The sequence below is a fragment of the Chaetodon trifascialis genome, chromosome 4 (genome assembly GCF_039877785.1).
Source record: "Chaetodon trifascialis isolate fChaTrf1 chromosome 4, fChaTrf1.hap1, whole genome shotgun sequence".
Taxonomy (NCBI): domain Eukaryota; kingdom Metazoa; phylum Chordata; class Actinopteri; order Chaetodontiformes; family Chaetodontidae; genus Chaetodon; species Chaetodon trifascialis.
In genome coordinates this window covers 10397716-10423102 of record NC_092059.1, presented here as the reverse complement: position 1 = coordinate 10423102, position 25387 = coordinate 10397716, and the positions used below count along the sequence as shown (strand labels likewise).

Sequence of the window (25387 nt, the reverse complement as noted above, 5' to 3'; positions counted from 1 at the left end):
CATTGTTTACATGAGCATTAAAACTCTGACGCGGATGTTGAAAACAAAGGCTCAGCTGCTTCCTTTCCGATCATGCCAAAGGGATTGTGGGATATTAAAACAGCTGATCTTAAACTGTTGCAGTATTTTAACATTACTCAATGTCTTTAAGCAAATATAAAGCTCCTTCGTACCTATTTTAATGAAATAGCAACATTTTTCTTTAGAAAATATACGATATCTGATCATCTCACCTAAATTTGTGTGATCGCATTATGAAAAAATGAGTGTCTTTTGGGAACAAGATCATGTTAAAATACTTCCACCCTGCCTAGAAAAGCATTTAAAATGATGTAATACTAATAGTTGACAGACAAGCACATAGTTAGATGTAGTTATTGCAATTTAATTTCCCTTATTCTACAGTACCTGTGATGTTTGCTGACCCCAGTTCAGTGAAAGACAGTACAATGGATGTAGGTGTAGCCTCTCCAGGAGCAACACACTTCTTCCTGGTAAGGTGGTGCTTTCCAGGGTGGCCAACAAACTTTATGCCTTTCGGAACTGAGACTTTAACATGAACCTGTGAGAGGAGAGGGGAGAGGAAGAGACAAATCAGAGGCAATTGATCTCCTCTGACAGGCCACAATGACATCATTTCTGCCGGTACGCCCCTCCCTCATATAGCGTGTTCTCCTCAAAGCTCTGAAAGCGAGGGAGAATTTTTAAATCACATTGTGAATTTTCCATGCTGACTGACTCATGCTTCTCAAGCTCCCTGAAGGATTAAGTTCCACTCATCGTCCAATTTTCACAGAGGGCTCGGTAATGCAGAGGGATCTTTTAACTGTTCTTTATCCACACGCCACAAGTCATAAATAACTGAGCAGAAAATATAGGAATCACATGTTGCTGGGGTGGACATCAAAGGAAGGGCTACGCTGGTTTGCATATTCACCTAACATGTCATCAGGACAGCACACGCACAGGCCATTTTACAGGCTCATCTGCAAACATCATGATGTCATCTGTGTGGAGTGCAGGATGGACCCACTTAAGGCCAAGACGAAGCTTAGAGGGCTATTCAAAGTGAGCACTAAAACATACTTCTGGGCTAATCTCATATCTCCTCCGTACAAACCTGTGCTTTCCTTTGGCCACCATTTCCAATCCCTCAGTATCCCCGGGCCTACTCACCTCCAGTTATTCCATAACAAGCATCATTTATCACATTGGTTTGACATCACAGTGGTTGCTCTAAGTGCAGAAATAAAAAAAGGACCATCACAGTGGTTTGTATGTTTTAGCCCATCACCTGTGAAGCACATCATGTGTTGACTGTAATACTGAGCTGTATAAAATGACTGACTTTCCTACTTTCCAGACAACCTCTGCTATCTACTAATGCCCATATAATATGAAAATCAACTTGCTAAGACATTTTTTTGTTTAGCAGTTTAACCCTTTTTCTGATTTATTTAAGTGGACAATTTCCTGTGCTCTATCCTTGTTGATGCTGACTCCCACTTATGGTCAAGAGGTGTGTCTTGTCTCATACATATAAAGTCGCCAGTGACTTTTTTTCACTTGACATTGAGGGTTTTTAAAGACTTTTTTCATACCACATAAAATGCAATCTATTACCTGTTTCGCTGGTCAAACCAGGAGGGAAAATGTGGACTTGAATTATTTATCATTGCATATGAATTGTTTCGGTGTTTTCCAGCAGTATATAACAATGAAGCCTAATGATATGATTAAGTTAACAAGATCTGGACCCTTATAAGTGGCAGAAAATGAATGGATTAATGGATAATCTGCACCCCAGGGTGCCTTGAGGCTGGGCCAAGGGTGCCTCAAGCTTTATCAGATCATTGTTAATTTACTGTATGCAATGTTTCACCACAGTAAAAACATTTATATTAACTCTGTTTCATGTAACGTTTTAAAACAGAAGAAAAAAGCAGGAAATATCGAAATCACCCTGCAGATACTCTGAAAACCTTTGCACTGATTTTAAAAGCATGTTTGGAAAATGGCTGACAGTAAGGTGAAATGCTCAGAAATTGTAGGTAATGGGCTAAAACTTGCAAAACATGAGCTTGGCCCTATAAGCTGCATCCCTGCTTCCTGTGAAGAAGTGATCCCCTTGCCATGTTCAGAAATATGGCTGAGATGAAGAGTGTGAGGTTTGTGCTGTGCGATGGCGAATGCTGATGAGCCTTGTTTCCTCTCCATCTGCCCTCTCATTCATCACTTTACCTCAGAGCAGGTTGGCAGGTAGTTGTAGACAGTGAGAGGAACTTTGGTCTGCTCCCCTCTGATCAAGCTGTAGGGCAACGTGAAGTCAACAAAGAAGGGCTTGAAGGTACGAAGCTCGGCTCTCTTCGCTATGCCCAGCCCCTTCTCCTCTGACAGGCCAACAGCTTCTGTCACCCATGTGGTGATCGAATCCGGCACGTCGAATCGCAGCTCAGCCTCCCCGCTTTCAGAGCTGTAAGTGACACATGTTGAGATACAACTTGAGTAGCAGACTTAATTGCACAGTGCAGTAAAAGAGATTTTAGCATCCTTTTCATGTTTAATGTTAGCAACACCTGTGTCAACACCACCACCTGCACCAGTGTAACTACAGCAAACACTGTAAAATGGATAGGCGTGAGGTACAGTCAGGTGTTGACCCGATCTGTTTCTTTGAATGAAATGGGCTGAGATCATTATTGGCAACACATATTTAATGTTAGTCTTGGCAAACTGTCACAGGGCATAATAAACTTGAAAAACTGCATGTACGCCTTTCCTTTTGATCAAAGTTGCCCAAAATCCGCTTTAATGGACTTTTAAGGGAAATCAGAGCTTTGGACTTCACAGGAAATTAGGCAGAGCTGAAGTCCCATCCAAAGGAATCAAGCGTATGGAAATCTATGGGCAGTTCATTTATATTGGCTGAAAATGAATGGAAGGAGCTGTTGAGAAAGTGAAAGTCCGTTCCAAGATCGCCCAATTTAAATGAGGCACATTCACACCCAAAGGGGGGAAATGCTGGACGCTGCTGGAGTGATGGAACATCCGTCCTCTCACACGAACTCTGCTCGCACCTTTCCAGCACCTCCCTCTTATCCTTCCTTCCCATCTTCCCCTCTTCTTCTCCATTCCCACATTCTTGCCTTCACACCTCGATTTCTCCCTCTGTTCTGTCTCCTCCTTATCTCCTCTTTCACTCCATGAACTTCTCTCCTTTTGTCTCCTGCCTCTGTTTCATCCCTGCATGTTTTTGCTTCTCCCCTACACGCTTTAGATTTTGACTAAATCCCATGTAAGTACAGACAATCTGGTGCACCTGATATATCTAGCCACAGGCATGTAACACACACATACACACACACAAGTGAAATATTTATATAAAGATTGAAATACCTGACGTTGAGACAGTGCCACACCCAAGTCTCTGGGAAAAATGTACGCCTACGCTTCTCTGCTCTGCAACCAAAACACAAGCTGACATCAATAAAAGGCTTCAGCTGCTCACAATAAAGCAATACCATAATTGGAAAATGTATTATTCTGAATTCCACGCTGACATTCACTAAGTCACGTCATGTGTTTAATGTTCATCACTAAAATGAGAAGTATCCGTGGCATTAAGGAATGCAGGCCTAAAATATGGACAAACTAACAAAGCTAATTTGTTTTGTCATGTTTTTCTCTGCGTGCCTATTACTCATTTTGGAGAACTTGTTCAACCCAAGCATGAGAAATCCTGTGTATTGCTAGAATATAATAAGTAATCATTGCTTTCTCATGAGCTTGCTTTTCAGAGAAGTGACCGCATATGTATCTGAGTGTGTGGTCGAGTATCAATAACACATCGATAACTTCTGCCATGCAGCATTAAGAGGAGTGGAATAAGCAGCAGGGTCATTTAAAAAGCAATGCATTCCAACACAGACATCCTTAATGATGAGCGAGACCATCCTAACACATACGGGTTAATGCTAACAGAGAAAGGCCAGTTTTTATCTTTTTAACAGCCATTATGTTAACGTCAGAAGCTTAATTTCTTTAAGCAAGACCTAAAATCTCACTTTTAGATAAACAATTCTGGACCTGAGTGGTCAGCTGATGTCCAGAGACCATCTTTGACCTCTCTGCAGAAGGCCGTTTACCTGGTCGAGGGTCGAGAATGCATGGCAGCCACTAAGGTGGAGGTGTGCGGCTGGAAGGCGGGAACGGCCTCGTCTGTGTACATGCCCCCACTCTGCCGGTGGTTTAAACTCACCATATCTGTCATCACAACCAGGCCTGTTTCCTGAGTTAAACATACGGAGAAATAAAAACACATGCTAAGATTACTATTTTTGTATTGCCGTGTCCTCGCTGTGGGCTGTCAAGCCAAGTGTGTGTTCTCACTGTGAAAGCGAAGCGAGCGTCTTTGGTGATGTCCCAGTGCCACGGGAACACGGAGGACCGCCTGCGTCTCTTCGATGACAGCCCAGGCCACCAGAAGTGCCCGTCGTCTTTAGGAATGCCGAAGGCATCGGAAACGTCAAAGTCTGCCAGCTCTTTAAACACCTGCACAGACGAAACACATTCATATAAGCACACAAACACAGCTACACAAACAAATGCAGCTCCAAGTGACATGCATATACATCAATATGTAAGGTCAAAAGTCATCACATTTTCATCTAGAATCACTGCTTTAAGACAAAGCAAATATGTATAAAAAGTAACAGTGAAATGAGAGAAATATATGAAGCTGGATGCTCAGATCAAAACAAAACTACATCATTGAATGCCAGATTATTTTCAAAACAGCAGCTAGACAATGAATGAGACATCACTATAAACTTAAGGCCGACCTTGTCTGGACTGAGCTGGAAGTCAGGCTTTAGTAGATAAAGGCTCTTATCCACAGTGGCCACACACACACAGGAGCCTTTTTCTCCCCGGACATGCAGGGTCACAGGGTCCCCCGGCATGGACTCATTAGCTGACAGAGAAACAGACACCTGCAAACCAACAAACGATATGCAAATCATAAAATAAGCATTTCTATGGGCAAGCATGCATTTTTTAAAGTTTTTAGACCACAATATTGCAGATTAAACCTCAACAGTTGGCAGCAGGGATGCAACTAATGATATATTTCAAAATCTATACGGCAAACCCTCTCACTGAACAGCTGGAGCCAGCACTGGCATTTTAAAATGACATAAACGATAAATCAATCATTAAAGTTGCTTTTGCTTACTTTTCTGCAGACATACCGAATCAATTAACTGACTAAATGTTTCAGCAGTAGCTGGCAGTGTTGCCTGACAGTTGTTCAGCATGTTTGTGTCGTATACAGTAGAGGAGCGTCAGTCCTGCAGTGTTAGACAGTACGATGTGGAAGGACAGAGTGGAAAACTACAGGCTTTGAAAGAAGGAGGGATGGTGAGAGTCGGCCATAAACTTTCACACATCAAAACCATTTTTCAGCAGCGCGCAGTCACAAATTAGCCCCGTTAATCGGTTCCGCTGCCCTCCTTTCACCACTCTGTAACCTGTCATCCTCTCCTGTCACGACCCCACTCATCTGCCTGCAGCCTGCATGGCCTCTGTCTAATCATGCCCTCACAACCCCCTCCTCCAACACACCCACACACACATACACACACACACGCACACACACAGAGTGTTGTAATGACATACCAGGGAGCTGTAAATACTTCAGGGAGTTAACTCCACCTAATGCAGGCAGGAACTGGGGAGCTCTCCCAGGCCAACACAGCTGTTTGTTTACAGACATTACACTGTGGACAGAGCTGGTGCATGGACACTTGGGCTCAGCTCCAAAATGTATACACAGGCTGCACCACTTTTTCTCCAGGTTTTTATTAATTATTATATAATAAAACTATTTTTACAGTCACTCATTTATATCCAACATCAATGTTTGGCCAAGGAAATTACTCCCACTTATCATAACGTTAATGTGCGTTAATAGGGTAATAAAGGGTGCTACAGATGAAATGCTTTTCCCTGCAGCCATGTGTGGAGTAAACAAATAGGCAGGAATAAGGCCTTGCACAATTTCAAGATAATACAAACCTGGTTTTCAAAGTCAGGCTGGATAGGGATTTGCAGACTGTCTGTGACGCCTTCGCCATTTTCCCTCACGTAGAAGACAAGCAGACGGCTAAGGGGTGCCATGCTGTGGCTAACTGGGAAACGTAGATATGACACACAGCTGTCCATCTCGGCCTGGGAGGAGGAGGAGCCTGCAACACCTGACACGGCAGAGGAGGCTGATTCAAAAAAACATATCAGATGTCCTAAAAAGGACTGCAGAACAAGTTTTCTGTACATCTTTAATCTATTAAAATCCAGGGGATACGTACCAGAGGCAGACGGAGGCAGGTGGGTGGTGTGAATGTTCTTGTCAAAGGTGACTGTCGCCCTTTTTTCTCGGTGAGAGGCTGTCAGATTGGCCGACTGCTGGCCGGATAGCATGATGTTCCCTCTGGATGTCACCTCGTAGTGGAGGGTGAAGTTACAGGGACAGGTGGATTTGAGAGCAACTTCTGCTTCTTGGCCGACCTACACAAACAGAAAAAGCCAAATCAGCTGCCATTAATATGTTACTGGTGATACTGTACCATCATGCTTTTGAAGAAAAATTCCAACATTAATGCTGAACAAGAGCACATTCAGAGGATTTTGCCTGGAAATTTAGACTGCAAAGAAGGCAGCTCTTACCTTGAGTGGGGCGCTGGGGCTCTGAATCTGGATGTGACACCTGCTGGGAGAGTACCAGCTACTGATTGACAGGTAGCTGGGCAAATACTGGTCTCCTACTGTCTTGCCGTCAATGGACGTCACCTTTGTCTATGCCAAAAAATAAAAAATGAAACTAAGTTTTCATAAGATATATTTTAAATGACCTTCTCACTTCTGCTACTACAGCCACTGACCTCTAGCCAGACATACTGGGCAGCGGTAGGGATGGAGGGGATCTCAAAGGTGGCCTGGCCCTCTTTGGAGATCAGTTCACTGGTGTAGACATTGTCCTTGGGGGTCAGCTCTGCCTTGACACGCACCCTCACCCCATCAGCCGGGCTCCCATCAGGGTAGGTCACTTCAATCTACAGGGAGAGGGTTAAACATGAACCAATAACAGCTAACTATAGCTATAAGATGGCAAATATTATGTTTTCTTTAGTCCATACTGTGGTTGTGTGTCTACAGTGTCAAATGCAAAATTTTGCTGCCTCACCTTCCCTTTGTAAGGCAGACCGGGCTTGAACTGTTTGCGTGTGTCCTTGGAGTATTTGATGTCGATGAGCTGCTTATGGACGGGTGTTGAATCATCAAATGTGGTTTGCCTGCTTCCATCTACGCTGGTCACTGAAGCCCAAATGCTCACAGAGCCCCTGAAGTGATCAGCTACATCCAAGGGCATCATGTCCTTGACACACAGGCTGAAGTTTGCAGAGCCTTTGATCTGAGAACAGCAGAGGAGGGATACGGTACTGTGAACTTGTGGAACATAATTCTAGTGCCAGGGTTTGGATCACCCATAATAATAATTATGTGCAACGTATGTATGATAATAATAGTATTTTGAGGGGTTCAAAATTCAGCCCAAACTAACAATTCAGGTCACACAATCAACAATCTCATTTCAAGATTTGAATTTGATTATAAATTCAAAGACAGGAGCATTAACACGCAGTGTCAGGGAATAGGTAAACAGACCTCCATGGTTTTAATTACAGGATGACCCATCTCATGCCGGTAGTAGCCCACTCCATTCACTGTCATGTTCACTGTCAACTTCCCTGCCACTGGTTTCCCAAAGGTGTACCTGTACAACATTGACACATGTAAAAGGCAGCAAAGGTCAGAGAATCAAGAATCGATGGAAAAAGCTCCATGAACGTAATAAAACAGAGCTACAGGTACCAGCGTTAAATGGATAGTGAGCCAAACAAAAGTGACCCTTCACACAGATGAGGGAGATTTCTGTTTGGTGTATTCTATGCTGTATTTTCAGTGACTTACTTGGCCCTGACTGTAGCTTGCTCGCAGGAGTTCAGATCACGAATGTAGCGCGGCGGATCGATCACCAACTCAAACTTGGGCATCACTGTGAGGAAGGTGACAGAATATGACTTTTTAATTTTAATTTTTGCTGTATTATATCCTGTACAGCTCATCAGTAGCTTTCTGGCCTGTCTGTGATGCACTAAGTAATGTCATTCTGCAACCACGCTCATTGCAGGAGTGCGTCTTCTGGGAAAAAAACTTGCTCCTCTACTTTTCTCTAAAGACGTTTTTCAGAATGAAGTACAACTAATTTCTGAAAGACTCAATTTTTAAGTTTTGTTTGCTCCACAAAGGAAAAAAAATCCACCAAACATGGAATATCAACATATCATTACTACAAAGACAAAACAAGAATTAACTACAGGGCAATTTAAAGTGCTTAAAATGTAAAAATAAAATAAAACACAAAGGACTCTTGCTAAACAATGCTATCAACCGCTGTGCAGAACTCTCTCGCATGTGCGGCACCTCACCATATTTCTGCACTTCAAACGACTTGTTATAGGTGTGGCCCTGCACCTCCACAAAGATAAACCACTCTCCAAACACAGGCTGGTCCGACAGAGGGAAGCTCATGTTCACAACACCTTCAGGACAGAGAAATCTAGTTAACACCATCGATGCCCGTATGCCTGGGAGTGATGAACCATGTAGTGCACACATACACTCAGTGATATTATCAAGGAGAGAAACACTGCAATTAAATTTGAATCTACAGGCTGCACAAAGATGATGTAAATGCATTGTAGAAGATGTGGCTCACCACAGCAGATAGATTTTAGGCCTTTCCACTGGACCATCCTGGATCCTCTTGGATCCTGAGAGATCAAATTAGAAGTTCAGAAACCAGCTGAAGTGTTGAACTATGACTGTATGTTAGTAATTCATTTGCACATTGTTATTACGCAGTAGCAATGTCATATATTGTAACTGTTGAGTCAGGTCTGACAGTCCTTGAACTGAACTTGACCCAGAGGCCTGGCTCCTGTCTCAGATCACTGTCAAAATACTTTTACAGCTTTTCCTCAGGTGATACATAAGCTGTAGGCAAGAGAGTAGTAAAAAGAACACATCGATGTGCTTGTCGCTAGCTATAAGTCATGCATGGGCTTCCCTAAGCTTCTTATGAAACAGCAGCTTGTTATTTGCCCCGCAATCGTCTCAAGATCTGGGAAGAGAGACAATAAATGAGCGAGGTCAGTAAGTATGAGAGAGGGAGACACAGTGTGGGGGGACTGATAAAGACAAAACCAAGAGAAGAGACGAGAAAAGAGGAGGTTCCTTTCATGTTGTTTATCCTTGTACTGTTCCAAAGAGCACCCTGTTATCTAGGTGAGCTGCCCTGACTTCTGCTCTGTAATCTCCGACCAGGCTGGGAGCTAAAATTGCCAGTGTCCCCTGGGTGGTCCCGCCAGCCTCCACTCACCAAAACATACGCCTCAATCTGCAAAGAAATTGAAAAAAGAAAAAAAAAAGGAGAAAGACAAGTACAAGACACGATGAATCAAACTGCAAAGCAGAGAGAGGATCCTATGCCTCTCTTCCCCGCGCTTCTCCCCACTCCTTCCTTATCCAACAATCATCCATCTGTGAAAGTGAGTATTGCCTTTTACCAGCAGCAGACCTTTATAGCTGCAAACATCAATAAACCGTCTGTCTGCACAGTTGCACAGTATATTTGGAGCCGCTGCTGACATTCCAAGAGAAATGACTCTAGCTTGGCTTCTGTAAATAGGTAACTGTACAATTCTCTGCACTCACTGGAGACGAGGTTTCCCCTCTTAATTCCAGTGATTACAGATCGTGCTGAATATTAAGTTCCAAAGTGATATGAATGTATCTGGACATTTTTGACCAAAATCCATTACCCCGTTCTTTATTGTTTGTTTGCCTGCAACCAGTTGTGTCTAATGCTTGTGATGTTTTTGGTGCATGTGTTGGAGTTGCAGCTTTATTGCCGTTACCTTGTCGTTTACTGGCCTCAGTTCGGGGGTGACTGTGTAGACATTAATGAGCACTAAAGGCAGAAAGGGAAACAGCATTATAAAAAAGGTATATTATCCAGTATTACTGAAAGTTTTCCTTGGATCAAGGAATCTTTGACTCGTGTCGGACCAAATTCTAAAAACCTTTTGCTTGAACAAATTTATTAAATTGAGAGTCTAGATTAATTAGATGAATTAAAATGCTACATCCGATTAGAAGTAGGCCATGACACCCAACAATTTTGGCTCATTGACCAAGTTTAATTCTATGACAAAACCCTAAAAAAGATCCTCAACTCTCTACATTTTTGTGCAGCAATTAACTGATCAGCTACCAAGCGCACTATGAGGGAACCTTTATGTTTGGGTTTGTAGACAGGTTTGTCAGTCTGGATGAAGACAGCCGTGCCCTTGCTCTCCACTGTGACGGTGGTGTAGTTGTGGAAGATGTAGCCTCCTTCTGTGAGGTGACGGTTCCCCCACACCTTCAGATGAGCCTGGCCCCTTAACCCAGAGGGAACCTGGTGGAAAACACACATAAACATACACAAAAGCAAGCACAAAGAGGATCAGGGCTGGACTCAGTGAAAGTAAATTAGGTCAACGGGGGAAGGATTGAAATGTTTACTCTAGGCAGCTGTGCAGAATTTGAAATTATTCACCTTGATTCAACATTTTTAGTACATTTTTACAGAAGAAAAGCTACAGTACAAGAAAAGACCTACATTTGAACACCAGAGGAAGATGCCAAGCTATAACACAGCACACTACACATGACTGTATTTCACGAGAATGAGGGTGGAGGTTACAGGGAGGGGAGAGAGAGAGAGACAGAAGGGAAGAATCGAGTTGTGTATACTAGATTGATCTATTCCAGCCTTCGGGGGCGGCGGACCATACATGCACGTCAACAGCTGTTGCATATTATATTGAGGCTGTTACCTTATTCCCAATGAATGAGCAGAGACAGATGTTGCATTACAAATAATGTTAGTGTTGATTTGCATGTTGCCTGAGGAATGTGCACACAACGGACAAGGGGCTCTCACTACTGTGCAGCTGTCACCGCTAAACAGCGCTGGGAAGCAGCATGCGCATACTGTGGGACACTGCTGAGATAACAAACGAAGATGAACACACAGTTACAGACTCACCTTTAGTTTGATGGTGCCTTTGTCTAAAACAGAAACAATGAGACATTTTAATGTCATGAAATCTGTATGAACATCTGTATAATGCTATTAATATCCAGTAGGTATGAGAGCGACTAGACTGGGTTAGCAGGAAATCCAGCTGCAGCCTGTCTCTGTGCCACTATGTGGTAGAGCTAGCATCATCTATTAATGTTGCTGTCAAACAAAACACACACTGTATACACTCAGTGGCTGGTGGGGGAGGCTGAGCTGATGCCTCCAATCAAAGATAATGTCTATGAAAAGCATTGCTGGTCAGTAGCACACAATGAGGGCAAAGGACAAGCAGCCTCACTTTGTGTGTTCTTCAATATACCTCTATGTTTTTGCCAGCCTGTGTGATCTCAACATCCTTTGAATAAATCACACAAAAGGGGGATGTCTCATTGCTCAACTTGTTAGTGCAAGTTTTCCTTCCAAACGTGATGCATTGTGCCAGCATGACCTCAGCTCCTGAATTTGTTCTCACCCAGCATTGAGCCGTGGCTGTGGGCGACCGTCTGTCCCTTCACTGACAGCTGCACCTGGACGCGTGTCTCCGCTTTCGCATTGAAGATGGTTACGCTCACGCTCTCCTCCACGCCTGCTCGAAACACCGATGGTGCAGCGACTAAATAGCCCCTGAGAGAAGAGCGAGGTGGACAAAGGGGAGCCGGAGAAAGATGAAGAGGAGGGGAAGCAGGGGGAAGGAGGGGGGGTAAGGAAAGCATCAAGACATTAAGAGTGAGAGAGTAGAAGCGGTATCGCAGAGGGAGAGGTGGTGGCAGGAGATAAAGTAAAGGTCAGAGGTCATAGAACAAAGAGACACAAGGAGGACAGAGGTAAATACATGATGCATATGAAGGAATACCATGGGCACTGATGCCACTTCCCATCCCTGATTCCTGAGAGAATTTAACCAGTCTTTTGCATTTTCTCCCTGACCCATGCACACACCCACAAACACAAGATCCACACGGATTTGTGCGGCGAGATCAGGTTTGATTGCAACGGCAACCAGGGACACCAGTACCTGCTGGCCAATGAGCTTTCCCCTCTTGTGTTCTCTCTGGGTGGCACCTCTGACCGAGCCTTAGCATCTGTTTTAAAAGAATAACGACTGAGATTCCACACAGTCACTCTGACATTTAACTGAGGGAAGGAGTGTGTCACCGAAGCCACAGAGCAAAGGTCAGTCTTTGATGCTAATCAACAGTCTGGGGGGGAAAAACCCAATTTAAGTTTTATTTGGGTGACAGAATAATATGCCATCTGGTGCTGAGATATGTCTCAGGTAACAAAGAGAATAATAGGTGCTCTCTTAGGGGTGTGTGGAGCAGCTGATACAAGCATCCACGCACATGTGGCAGACCATGTCAAACAATATAAGCCTAAATATCTCTTTGTTTCAGTGCTGACACCCTCATTCCAACTCCAATTTCTAAGGCAATTGGGCCGACTCACCCCCTTGAAAACTTAACTGAAGATCACACAAATTAGGAGTGAGCAAAGCCTTGAGCACAAACCCAACTGCATGCCTGAGAGAAGGATCAGGTGGTTGGCATTACAGCACTACAGCATTATAGCCGGAGGCAACTGCAGTTCCTGAGAGAGAAAGTCATGAGAAAATCCCCTGGAAAATAAGGCTTCGGGAGGAGGAAGATAATACGAGGAAATTGACTCTGTGTGTTTGATCTACAGTGAGTTTAACCAGCTCTTGGATGAGCCTGGATCAGGTGGTGGAGACCATGCTTATTTCAGTCACATGGCTTGATGTACTCAACTTCTCATTGTTTTTGGCCAACTTTTGTCCTTTGCTGAGAGCTGGTCACTGCCTGATAAGGATTTGTGATCCCTTTTGTAGGTGAAGTCTTTCAACAGTCCTTTCTATTTAGTTCAGTCACATGGTTTTATGCTCTTAGCCTTTTTTTGCTTTTTGCCCAAATTTCACCCTCAGCTGAGCGGTTTAATACTCAACACTAGATTTAAGCTCTCCTTTGTGAATCAAGCTTGCAGTTGTCGGTAATTTTGTGAATTTGGTGCATAGAGCTGCACTCAAGGATAACCTGGAAGAATTGTTTACAACTCTTTACTCTCAAGGTCAGGACTCAGCTGACAGGAAGGTGACTGATGGCATCAAAGAGTCAAAAGCCAGTTTCACCTCTGGGACCGCAGAGATACACTGAATCTGTGAATTTACCTTAAATATTTGTCATTAACTCTCCAAAAGCTGCACACAACAGCAGCGCAGTCTCAATAATAATATGCTCACAAGTCCAATAACACATCAGTGAATGAAACGCTCTGAAAAAACATGTCTTGTAGGATAATGTCACCATCTGTAATGCCATGAAATTCTCATACGTATTCACCAACAACATGACAGTAAGGACAGATTGATTATCCAGCAAATATAATAAACTTATGATCAAGACGCTTTACTGCACATGTATGAAATGAACGGCCAATGTTGCAATGACCACAGGTTACATGAACTGGATAATCACTTTATTTTCCCAGTTTATGAGAAACTTAGTGGCTGGATTTAGAGTTTTAGATGTTGCAGTTCCCGACTGAGAGCATCGGAAATGCTCGTAGCGGCGTTAAAGCGCTTCACTACGCTTCAAAGACAACACATGCAAGCGGAGGCTACTTACTGTCTTTCTTGTGCAGAAGTTCTGCTCACATTGCAGATGAACAAAGTCCACGAAAGACTCAAAGCTGTCAGAGACAACCGCAACATTTTGGCCTCAGTAACCGAGATAATGCTGGATTATCGGCTCTCCTCTCTGAAGGAGGCTGGATCTTCCAGCGCTGATGAAAAGTTAAATGAAACTTCAACAGTCTGTGCCTACAGCCCTCCCAGTCTATCTATCCATTGAGGTTGGCTGGCGTGGTAGGTGTGCAGAGCTTCGCCCGGAACCAAAGATCTACTTTTTGTAATCATTCCACTTCGCCAAATCTAGTTCCAAGAAAATCTTTTTTTTTTTTTTTTCTTTTAGAGCCCAGAGTACACGGACAGTCCTCTCCCATGTGCCTTCACCCGCCCCGGTTCCGTTCTCTCATATTTCAGCATTACAAATTGTAAGCGTCCTCCCACTTCAGCGAGCAGAAATGTCACTGTAAAGAAGTGTTTGACATGTAAAATCCGTGCAACTTCTTGCTTCCCCGGATTGTTCCTGGTGATCTCTTTCAAGTCGATGGATCCTTTTTTTTTCCTCCGCTCCTACAGCAGCGAGACGGGAGGCGATCGGCGTCAGGCTGCGCTTCATTCACTTCAATACCTCCTCTCACTTCTGTGCTGCAGGAGCATGACTAAGCCCAGAGGAAGGACCGGCGCGGAGCCTGCAGTTCTACCACTATAAATTACCGGCACATTTCACATACTTTTGGTTCAGATGACAGATCGAAAGATCAACCAGCTCCGACTAGATCCTTCTGCGTTGGAAAACACCACAAGACTGCAAAGCTGGAAAAAGTTCAAAAACACAACACTACAAACGTGCTTGAGGCAGGATTATATCAATTTTAGTCATTTATTTTTGTACTTGCTGGAGTGCGTTGAAGCCCTCTGCAGATGTCTACTGCCCTCTACTGGTGCATGAGTTTAGATGCAGCAAGAGCCACAAGAGTTCAAATGAAGGACCAAAGTAGTTCTCTCATAGGTTGCAAAATTTATTGAAATGCTTCTAAGGTACTGGTAAAATACAATATGGCATTAATTTAATATTTAAACAGTATCAACATGAGCAGCAAAATAAAACAGTAACTCAGGCACCAAGTGCAGGGAACCTCTTTCTGAGTTCAGCTTCTCTCAGGCTGAACATGGCAGACCTTTCGTTCTACAACAACCCTGACCCCTGTGTTGAACATGTACAATCTAAAGCATTTTATTGGTAAAACATACTGGCATTGGGCATCTCAGAAGGAAGCCTCGAGGCTCAAATCCAGTATAGGTAAAATGAGTAGGTAGATGAAATGACTTAAGGACAAAACAGCTTCAGTGCTGATGTGCCCTTAAACAAGGTTTTGAATGCGAGCGGCACTGTAATACCTCTCTAGCAGGAGCAAACACACAATGTCCCAACGAATTCCAGTAGAGGATGAAATGACTTGCTTTACTCATTTACACCTTTTATTTGTCTCAAGAGCAGCCATGAATGATGTTCTCAATAGTGAGTCCTTTCTGTTTCTCAGCCACTATGTTGTGATACAGATTGCAGTACAGTTTCCCTTGTTCAGGGTCAGTGAAAGCAGCCTTGGAGAAAACAACTTGGTTGTCTGGGTTTACCTCCAGTCCATATGCTTGACAGAGTCGGGCTGCGAGCGACGTGTCCAAGGACAAGAGCTGTGCCAGTCTGTCAAGAGGAAAGCGACAGCTGCGGCTGTTGTATCCGTGGCTGTATATCAGTAGCAGATCTCTACGACATGCCATGAGGTGACGGTGTAGAGCACAGCTCTGCAAGAAGTTCAACCTCTGAGCCAGTCGGAGCAAACACACAGGGTTTCGCTCCAGGAAAGCTCTGTTGATGGAGAGAGCGAGTGTGATGGCAGGAGAGCTGCGAAGCCGCTCAGGGAGCTCCATGATGTGCTGTGTGGCACGAGCTGAGCCTGGGAGAGATGAGGAAAAAGAAAGCAAGCATGACGAAATGATCCTAATAATGTCGAAAGAGCACCTTTCAGGTGAATAACCTTTAAAACACCTTTCAAATGGAGGGATTTTTAAAGCGTGGATAACAGAAAGAGCTACAGATAAAACTCAGGCTGCAGTTTGCCTGCCTCAGAGGATGACGTTTACAAAATCTCTTCTCTGTGAAAACCCCTGACTGGAGTTACAATCTTTGTTGCCATAAAGACACATTTTTCATTGGATCCCTGCATAAACAGAGTGCTTATGCAACAATGAACTATTACATATAATCCTTTAATCTACATGATGCCTAGACATGCATGCAATTACACAAAAGCCTTTTCAAGTACTAAAGCTAAAAAACATGGTAACTTACCCAAGTTGTACAGCAGACCAAGAGCCTGGAACTCTTCCTGGTTGGGATACGGTTCTGCTCCAGTTGCGTAACAATCCAACAGCCAGCTCAGATTCTCCTGTAGATGTGTGTCATTAATGCACGGGTCGTAGAGCCTCAGGGGCTCGCCACAAAGCCGGTAAGAGGCATAGATGAGGAAACGCACTGTCCGTTCCAAAATGGCCACACAGTTCAACCCAGACATCCTCTGGATGATCATGTCCTGCTTCACACTACGCAGTCGATCAAAAACAAAGCTGTACACCTGGAAGACAAGTTCAATCTTAATAAAAGAAGTTGTTGTGAAGAGTTTTTTTTATACATATTCCTGAATGCAACTTCATTCTTACTGTGTTCCTGCTGGGCTACTGACACATTAGCAATGACAGAATCACTTTCACTAGCTATCATCCTCGATCTAATGTTTCACCTTAGTCTTCTACATAAGATATTTATGTACAACTATTATGGTCACACAACATTTTGGCATTTTGTTAGGCATATTTACTCACTGCTGCATACAGTATGTATGGTAATTATGGGCTGTTTTGGCACTCAAAGAATAGGCACATGGACATGTATGTTGTTTTGGAACAGGCTTACATTAAGCTGTCCTGACTAACGGTGTGTCGCAGTAAAATGAAAGACAACAGATGTTTGAACTGTCATTAAGGGTGCATAGTTAACACCAACAGTTTCAATTTTATGTAATAAATAAATAAATAAATAAATAAAAATCACACATACGAAAGTTTGTTTTTCTTGACCAAAGTCAAATTGACAATAATGAAAACTGGGCGACTGGGGAAATGATGTGTAAATCCTACCAACCTCAGTCCAAGGATGCAGATGGGGGGAGGCAGCGATGTCATCAATGAGGTAACTCACAGTGTTCAACAACACAGCAGGCGGGCGGAGGTCAGTGGGATTGGTTGAGTCTTTGCCAGCTGCTGGTCTGGAATACTCTTTGACTGCACGCAAGGGGTCTCCCCTGGGCCGTCGATCTCTTTCTGTGCCTGCTAACATCTCAAAGCGGTGAAGACGGTTCTGCGCCTCACGGTCCCGCAGCTCTCGAGCAGGGCACATGGTCTGGCAGGCCCCCCTGGGCGCAGTTTCTTTCCCCTGCTGCTGATGTCTCTCAGTCTCCACTGGCTCTCTCCCCTGTGCTTTGCTTCGGCCTCGCCATTCATCCTGATTTCTCTGTCTCCACTCCTCTCCTGTTGGTGCATCCCTCCTCTGAGAGTGAGAGCTGCAAACAGGTTAGGTAAAAGCTTAAATTGTAATCCATTAAGAATTAAATACAATAAGGATACACACAAACTGCCTCCTCTCATGTGTGGTGGCCTTCATCGACATCTGACAATCTGTACCTGCTCTGATATCCTAAAGTTCAGCTCTGACTGGGCATGGTTACCTTCTCTACTGTGGAGTTACGCATTTCTTTGTACTAACTAACGTTCCCATGAAGTCAAAATGTTTTTATCAATCAATCAACCAGTCAATCTTTGAGTCAAGTTTAATTAACGTTAAATGAATGCTAGAGCACATCCTTTAATATAACTGAGTCTGAAAAAGCAAACGGTTTTATCAGTCGTCTAGGTTACATCGGCACTGTTTTCGTTCGCAATGTTGAATACAATAATGTTACAAAGCACTAAAACGGCTATGTTTTACCAGTTATTAGCTGGTAGCCTAACTAAACCCACTATAACGTGATTTCCTAGTTAGATGCAAGTACCTCGAAGTTTGGGTGACTATACCAACCGGCTAGTATCCAGTCATTAGCTAGCTACGACGGTTAGCTAGCTACCAACGACTGAGCGCGCGACTGGCGTTTCTACGGTCGAACAATACTCAAGTTAAACGAAACCATACGTTAACAGACACTTTGAAAAAACTTGTCTTTAGATGCCACTTTGATCAAAATATTTGATATACGTGAAAGACAATCCATGCACTCACATCCGACGAGGCGTTCTCCTGCGGTTCATTGGTCCTTTTGAGCAAACCGGTCGTCACTTTCCATCATCAGCCAATAAGAATGTGCCGTTGTTGTTTTGACGCAACGTCACATCCGGAATTGGACGCGATGGTTTGTAAACAGCAGGTGGCACTGTTTGAATTCAGTTACTATTGAAACACCATTTCCAACCGCAGTTTGTGCCTCTCCTGTTACATTTAATTGTGATATAGATGAGGCGCACAGTGGGGATTGAGGAACCCTTCAAACTGGACTTTGTTTCTGAATTAGATTATTAAATTGTGATTGTGTCCCTTAGCGTACATAAATCTAACATGTATATAAACTTGTCTGTGCTGTCAAACTCTCATAAGTCGATGTTTTTTTAGTAGTAAGATGCATTCAGATTTTGATATTTCTTGCAGCTGTATTTAACATTATGTATTTTAATCTTATCTTAAAAAACTAGAACACTTTGTTGCACATTGCTGCTTCATGTTGACCGCTCATTTATATTTTCATTGCTTTTGTTAAATTTATTAACAATGTTACATCTCTGAAACAATATCAGTCATTTTTCAACATTTACAATATCTCATAATACAGCTGCAAAGAAATTAAACAGTATACTGTACATAAAAACAATACTAAAATGGCACAAATATATCCATACTGAGGGGAAATCTGAGGTGGAAGGGTATCCAAAGTGCATGTACTGTGTATCCCATGCTGTGTAATCCTTCACTGTTTGGGGCAGTAGAGCTCGTGGGTTCTTGTAGTACCAAGCTGTTCTTCCTCTGTGGACTGCTGGACATGAATTGTGTGGCGGCAGACCAACGATGTCAGCTCCAGCAGCTCTGCAAATGCACTAGTAAAATGGACAACACCAATATTTGAGTAGAGGCGCAACCTGATAAGAGTCAAGATGCATTTTCAGGTGCTACCCAATACTTGGCAATGATTAAGGATCACCAGGTTCTATCTATGTGCTTACCCTGATAGTTGCTTACTGATGTCCTTTGATGTCGTTTTTATGTCCCTAAGGCACTCTAGAGAAGTGCTGTTGTCCTTATGATCTCCCTCTGTGCACTCCTCCAGCAACTTCTCACTCTCCTTCAGGCAAACCTCAGCTTTATCTAAAACGGGTGGATACAGGTGGATGATTATGGTAACATTTACTATAAGTTCCAGCAAAATACATATAACATACATTATGTCATTATGTCTGGTTATATCATGTAGAACAACTGAAAGAAATTTGTCTAATCAATCAGCTTGCGTAACAAATGGTCAGAATCGTGAAACAAGCTGTTAAAATGAAATTTTGAAGTAATCTCGCCACAGACAGTCTTAACATAGTGACAACAACCTAAAAATTCCCTTCTGTCCCCGTCGATGTAGAAATTCTTGACAGGCAGCTCATGTCGAGTGGTGTCAACAGCTGTGGCAAAACACTTGTAGTCCATTGTGAACTGCTTGGCAGCTTCGGCCACAGGAGTCAGTGCAGCAATCTGATGGAAAAAGATAATGTCAGTAGGATGAGATTTACATTTCAAAATACTATTCAAAAAAAAGGAAGGTGGTTTCCTAACCTGCAAATCCAGCATCTCATTCACTAGCCTATCCTTCTCCATGAGTAGGTACTGACGCTTCTTCTCCTGGACCTCATTATGCAGCACCTCTTCTTCCCCCATCTCCTGCAGGATCCTTGCCTCCGCCTCAGCCTTAAGCTTTGCAGTATTACTCTCCATCTGAAGTTTAACATCAAAGACATGGAGCCAGATCACAACACATGGCCTCAACAAGAGGTTTATTCCCCAGAGTACACAATCAAGAAGTCACAAAAACTACTTAGATAATATAAAAATTCCTGGAGCTAAAAGAATAATTTTGCTTTCTCTGGAGAGTTTTCTCTGTCCTGTCAATTTTGAAACTACTGTTTTCATCTTTGCTGCCAATAAAAAATAAACTACATCAATCCAGCACACAAAAAGAAATGCTGGAAAGCTTGCATTGCTTGGCATATTTTAAGAGGCAATATACCCTACACAGACCTGGAGAGATGTAGTGAAATGTTAATGTAGGTGCAGGTCTTTAAATTGTTGAAATTCTTTTCAACGATTGTTTTGGGTGGGTGAATGATTGATGTGTACATTCAGAGTTGGACGACATTAGAGTCAATCCGTGCATCAGTCCTGTAAACTGATTTAACAAAGCAGACACATCAATAGCAGTCTATAGCATTTCAGACGCACTGGAAAACTGACTCACCTTAGCTGTGAGGTAGGCCAGGAGGAAAGTTTGCATCTCAATGAGCCTCTTGTCATTCTCTGGATTTCTATCAGGTTCAACTGCATTTTCAGTCACTGCTTTATCTTGCAGAGACAGATTAAAAAAAGCTGTTTAAGGACTACCCCATATGTAAATAACTTTAGCATTTTAGCAGATTAAATCAGTTTACCTTTAATGACTGAAATATCAAAATCTGGTCGAAGGAAGTGTCCATCTGAGAAAGTGGACTGCAGAAAACTTTTCCCGAGCAGTGATGGCTCAGTTTCACATGAAGCCATTGCTGTACGGATGATAACATAAAAACTGTTAATTCAGTGTTCTCTTTCAGAATAAAAATAAGTTATTAAAAGGATTTTTTTCACTGTTGGATTTCACAGCAAGACATCAATAACTAACTCAGTTACGATCATACACAATCCAATTATCAACAGCATACTTTATACCTAAAAATAAAGACTTGCTATAAAGCAGTTCCAAAAATTGGAACTTAACATCATCACTGCTGTGCACACTTCAAATACTCTTTTGATTTAAATTCACATTGTTAAAATGAGAAATGTATCTATCATTACTGTGTGACTACACATTCACAATTATCGCGATACAAAGTACTTACATGCTGGATGAGCCTGTGGGGCCATTGAGCGTCTTGGTGGAGTGCCCACCTTTGGTCTGACACCACTGGGTTTAGGTGAGGAAGGCTTCGGCGGCACAGCAATAGACTCGTTTGTCAGTGAGTTACTCTGTAAATAGTTAGTTACAGGGGTCCAGTGAGATACAACTACATAACATAAGTGTGACAACAACATACAGAAAGAAATGAAGACACCTGAACTGCACAAATACAAGATTTTCACAGAAGAGTTTAGATACATTTCTTAAGTAACGACACCTAATGTAGTTTGACTACCATGAGTGAAAAATGTTAAATGAAAACAAAAATAGTACAAATAATAGCTTTACCTTTGAGAGAGATGACTTCTCAGCTGCCTGCATATATCGAGACTTGACAATAGTGCCCGTTGCTAAAGATGAAGATTAAAACATATGAACAAATAAAGAAAGAATATAATAAAGAAAGTGATGAGGCTTAGTTGAATCTCATTCAACAATTTGAAACCAGTAAAGAGGAGTACAGCCTCGCAAAACAATACGTGATATAAAATATTACAAATCATGAGGGATGACTGCACTGTAATACCGTATATAATATCAGTTATATTCAGTACACGGATGATCAAAAAAGAAGATTGTATAACAGGAACGGTTTAAGAAGCTTCTTTGTATACTTTAATACTTTTCTACTGTTACACTTCTCACCAATGAAATATTAACAAACACAACTCAAGCTGATTTTGGTTATTTTGTGTCATTGAAAGGCAATCCTGTAGAGACACTTTGGAAGGATAGCTTTATGCCATGCTGTGTTTTCATGTCTAATACGCGACAGCAGCACTACAACCATCAATTTATTACCTTACGTTACCAGACTCCGGGACCCCATGGTTTGTGCGAATACTTACATTTAACGCTTTTCTTCCCAGTTCCACTGTTATTGGTTTTATTAGCATTGTTCCCACTTTTCGAGCTGAAAACAAGTAACATAAGTAACTGTCAAATTCAATAATGTATAAAAAGTAACCCCCATTTTTATTTAGAAACGAACTAAACACAAAGCTAAGCTATAGTGTTAGCTTAGCTACCGTTAATTTAGTGTTGCAACGCACAAGAACAGTAACAAATAAAGAATAAAAGGCGGGTAAATTTACTTGTAACCTAACGTTGCCTATGAACCATATTTCGGGTTCAGCAGTGTGGAAACATTAAGTAAAGAGCTACTGCTAATGCTAAATAAAAGATCGTAGAGCGTCTTAACCTCAGCGGCTGAACCTGACCGGGTCTTCTCTACGTCAAATTCTCCGAAAATTGAATTTACTAAATCTGCGGAATGTACGACAGTCGATTAAAAGAAAGAAAAAAAGCATGTCAAGAATTACCTTTTAGCGTCACTGGAGACACTTTTAAAACTACTGGGCGCAACTGTTGCTCTTCTCGACGCCATAATGTTTTGAAGCAAACCGCCTGAACGCCCACTTTCGTAAACCGTCAGAAACAAGAAGAGATCCTTTAGTTCCGCTTTTCTTCTTTGTGTGGTTAGACCGAATTTCAAAGCAACATTAGAAGTCTATGCTGACATCTACTGTAGTGGAGTGTGTACAGTCAGACTCGTGGTACTAAATAATCCTCATACTGATTAAAAAAAACAACAACAAATAGACAAATAGACAAATAAATAAATAAATAAATAAATAAATAAATAAATAAATAAATAAATAAATAAATACTAATCTTGTCCATGGCTGCCCTGTTTTGCCCCAGCCAATGGTAAAACCTGGCAGTTCATAATTATGCTTCAACCTTCAACCTTACATACACCCCACACTGTGTTATTTGATCACTTATAGTCTCGGTCTGATAGAAATTATTATTATTATTATTTATTTTTTCATAAAATCTACTTTCATTTGGTAAACACAAGAAAGACACAGACATGTTATATATTATATTTATATATATATTTATGTTTGATCCCACTCACTAATTCACTTTCAGTGGTCCTGTTATTGTCTGACATTATTGGAGTGTGAATATTCAAATTTTATGTTCATGAAGACAGATATTTTATTTGGCATTCATCCAAAAACTATATGTTAGAGACACAATGCAACATCTGTTTTACTCTAACTTTAAGGGATGTCAAACTACATTTGTTCTAGTAACCACTAGATGGGTGTAAGGGTCTGTATTCACTGTCAGTGTAAACACACACTCTGGTGACAATCCTTTCAAGTTAAATAAGCTTTCACTTTGTACAGACCACATTAAAGATTATGTCTCTCTATTATATGTTGACTGAAAATAAAGTTAATAAAGATTTATCTATCAGTTGTTTTTTTTTACCATTTAGTGTCAGAGTGGGTGGAGCTAATCCTAGCCAGCAATTCATGGTGGAAAGGCTGTGTAAACTCTGAGCAGGTAACCAGATGAGATGCTATCAGCCAATTTAGAGCATCCAGTCCACTTAAGGTGCATACTTAAACACATTAACCTGAAGCACCCAAAGTAACCCACATATGAGATGCAAACTTGCTCTTGTAAACCAGTGAAGATGACCATCACTCATCTGCACCTACCTGCATGTGTGTACCTTCATCCCATGTGTGGGTATCTGCTTAGCACGTTCTCATTTTTTTGTGAGCTTGTGTGCATGAGTCTTAAAGAACATAATGGGTGCTGATCCCACCCGTCTGACCTGGACTCGGACAACAGGAAGGACAATGGGAAGAGAGAGGGTGTGGGACTGGGTGGTAAACACTGGCCAGCTAAGTCACTTCCACAGGCATTTGCATGGGAATTTTTTACACCAAGCATCCCATAATTGTATTTCAATATAATCTTTTAAGCAGTAGTTGAATTAGATCTTTATAAAGTGTGTCTGCTGGATAACATCCAGGTATTGAAACTAGTTTTATTCTGACCTTTCCACTTTAATGAATTTTCATGATAAAGGTTGAACATTTGGCACTAAAACAAATCTCACACAAATTCATACTGTATTTGTGTGTGTGTATGAGTGTGCGTGTGCCAAGCATGTGATGCGTGTGCGTCCTACTTTATCGCTCTGTTTTAAAGGCCGAGTCTTATCATTGCTCTCCTCGCTCTCTCTCGGTGTAATAAAGCCTTGAGGCCGGCTGCTGAGTGTCCGCGTGCTGGCTGTCCATCTCTCACCACCAAGCAATGCCCGAACCAATAGCTGCTTTGAGGTGGACAACAAGTGCCATTGATGATGTGATATGAGCAGCATGGACTCTTTTGGATTCAATCAGTAATACTATGTGATTAAATAATGGGAATGTTTACTGGTAAGATATTTTGGTTTTATTTTTCTCTGGAGTAAAGGAAGAGATCCACTCCAATGGCTGAAGAGCTGAAGTGCAAGAGTGAGAAGTGCATGTTGAAAGACAGCGCCATAAAGACGCATGGACTCGCTGAATGAAAGTCCTTGTCTCTTTATTGAGCCCACCTCTCTCGCGTTTCTCTCTGCTCCGAAACTCTGACGTCTTATGAAGGATTCGTCTGTGTCACTGTGACCTCACTGATACTCTGCTCTGCATTTTAGGACATTTAGGGTGATTAGAATTCAAGATGAAACAGCTTCAGTTCAGTGAAGTGAAGGCAAAATTGTTGCCAGCTCTCCGAGCACATGCATGTACACGTGATTATGCACACACAGACAACCCACCCATGCAGCCCACACACCAGCCCATCTTCCCTTTGCGGTAAACTGTTACTCATCACTACCCAGTCTGCCAGTCTGGTCCACATAGCCCTCCAGGAATGCCTCAAGCAGACAGTGCCTCATACAGTAAAGCCAACAGGCAGTATTTACAGCATCCAGTTGGATATCTGAACTAAATCGCACTTCTTGAAATCTGATTTTAATGCTTTTGCTTTTAATAATCATGTAATAGTGCTTTTGCTTACTGGCCATTTACTGAACCAGTGATTGTTTGTATTTTACTACATACCGTATATCAAGATCTTAACAGGCAGAGGGTATATTTTCATTTCCTTTCAGTCCTTAGTACTTTAGCTCTCCAGAGCAAACGGGTGTGTGATCTCTACCGTTTGCTCTTGTTGGCCCTTGTTATAGGAAAGATTTAACAAGCCGGCCTCTGTAGGCTAACCATGGTAAGCAATGGAGTCTTAGGATAGTGTTTACTTCTTAGCTTCACATCATCTGGGCGGCTCTGCTGGCCATTTTGTCCCTTTATAATCTCCAAATCCAGATACTTTGGGTGTATAACTGCGGGTAGCCTA

General features: G+C 42.2%; 3 protein-coding genes across 4 annotated transcripts in view; all 3 read right to left on the bottom strand.

Annotated features, from left to right (window-relative positions):
- Positions 1 to 14504, bottom strand: part of cpamd8 (C3 and PZP like alpha-2-macroglobulin domain containing 8) — a 41167-nt gene extending 26663 nt beyond the window's left edge. The window contains exons 1-21 of the mRNA XM_070960459.1: positions 13888 to 14504; positions 11721 to 11872; positions 11213 to 11235; positions 10414 to 10579; positions 10038 to 10090; positions 9500 to 9517; positions 8837 to 8891; positions 8547 to 8660; positions 8029 to 8113; positions 7723 to 7831; positions 7241 to 7468; positions 6939 to 7109; positions 6724 to 6852; positions 6366 to 6564; positions 6076 to 6254; positions 4842 to 4991; positions 4390 to 4551; positions 4146 to 4288; positions 3397 to 3459; positions 2242 to 2473; positions 409 to 562 (exon numbers count right to left, since the gene is read on the bottom strand). Coding sequence (XP_070816560.1) covers positions 409 to 562; positions 2242 to 2473; positions 3397 to 3459; positions 4146 to 4288; positions 4390 to 4551; positions 4842 to 4991; positions 6076 to 6254; positions 6366 to 6564; positions 6724 to 6852; positions 6939 to 7109; positions 7241 to 7468; positions 7723 to 7831; positions 8029 to 8113; positions 8547 to 8660; positions 8837 to 8891; positions 9500 to 9517; positions 10038 to 10090; positions 10414 to 10579; positions 11213 to 11235; positions 11721 to 11872; positions 13888 to 13973 — 2671 coding nt within the window. The 5' untranslated portion in view covers positions 13974 to 14504. The remainder of the gene's footprint in view (positions 1 to 408; positions 563 to 2241; positions 2474 to 3396; positions 3460 to 4145; positions 4289 to 4389; positions 4552 to 4841; positions 4992 to 6075; positions 6255 to 6365; positions 6565 to 6723; positions 6853 to 6938; positions 7110 to 7240; positions 7469 to 7722; positions 7832 to 8028; positions 8114 to 8546; positions 8661 to 8836; positions 8892 to 9499; positions 9518 to 10037; positions 10091 to 10413; positions 10580 to 11212; positions 11236 to 11720; positions 11873 to 13887) is intronic.
- A 246-nt stretch (positions 14505 to 14750) lies between these two features.
- sac3d1 (SAC3 domain containing 1) lies at positions 14751 to 18332 on the bottom strand. 2 transcript variants are annotated; one of them, XM_070961861.1, is made up of 4 exons: positions 18217 to 18332; positions 17086 to 17503; positions 16237 to 16519; positions 14751 to 15841 (listed from the first exon to the last, which is right to left on the bottom strand). In XM_070961861.1, the coding sequence occupies exons 1-4, from the start codon at positions 18243 to 18245 to the stop codon at positions 15375 to 15377; spliced, it is 1197 nt and encodes a 398-aa protein (XP_070817962.1). In that variant the 5' UTR covers positions 18246 to 18332; the 3' UTR covers positions 14751 to 15374. The 2 variants fall into 2 exon arrangements, with proteins under 2 accessions (XP_070817962.1, XP_070817963.1); XM_070961862.1 differs by having other exon boundaries at positions 14884 to 15841; positions 17993 to 18235.
- haus8 (HAUS augmin like complex subunit 8) lies at positions 18166 to 22600 on the bottom strand. The gene is made up of 10 exons (XM_070961863.1): positions 22504 to 22600; positions 22030 to 22094; positions 21470 to 21531; positions 21123 to 21249; positions 20676 to 20786; positions 20486 to 20589; positions 19807 to 19965; positions 19584 to 19725; positions 19209 to 19350; positions 18166 to 19082 (listed from the first exon to the last, which is right to left on the bottom strand). Exons 1-10 carry the CDS (start codon positions 22566 to 22568, stop codon positions 18956 to 18958), a joined length of 1104 nt encoding a protein of 367 aa, XP_070817964.1. The 5' UTR covers positions 22569 to 22600; the 3' UTR covers positions 18166 to 18955.
- Positions 22601 to 25387: the final 2787 nt, after the last annotated feature.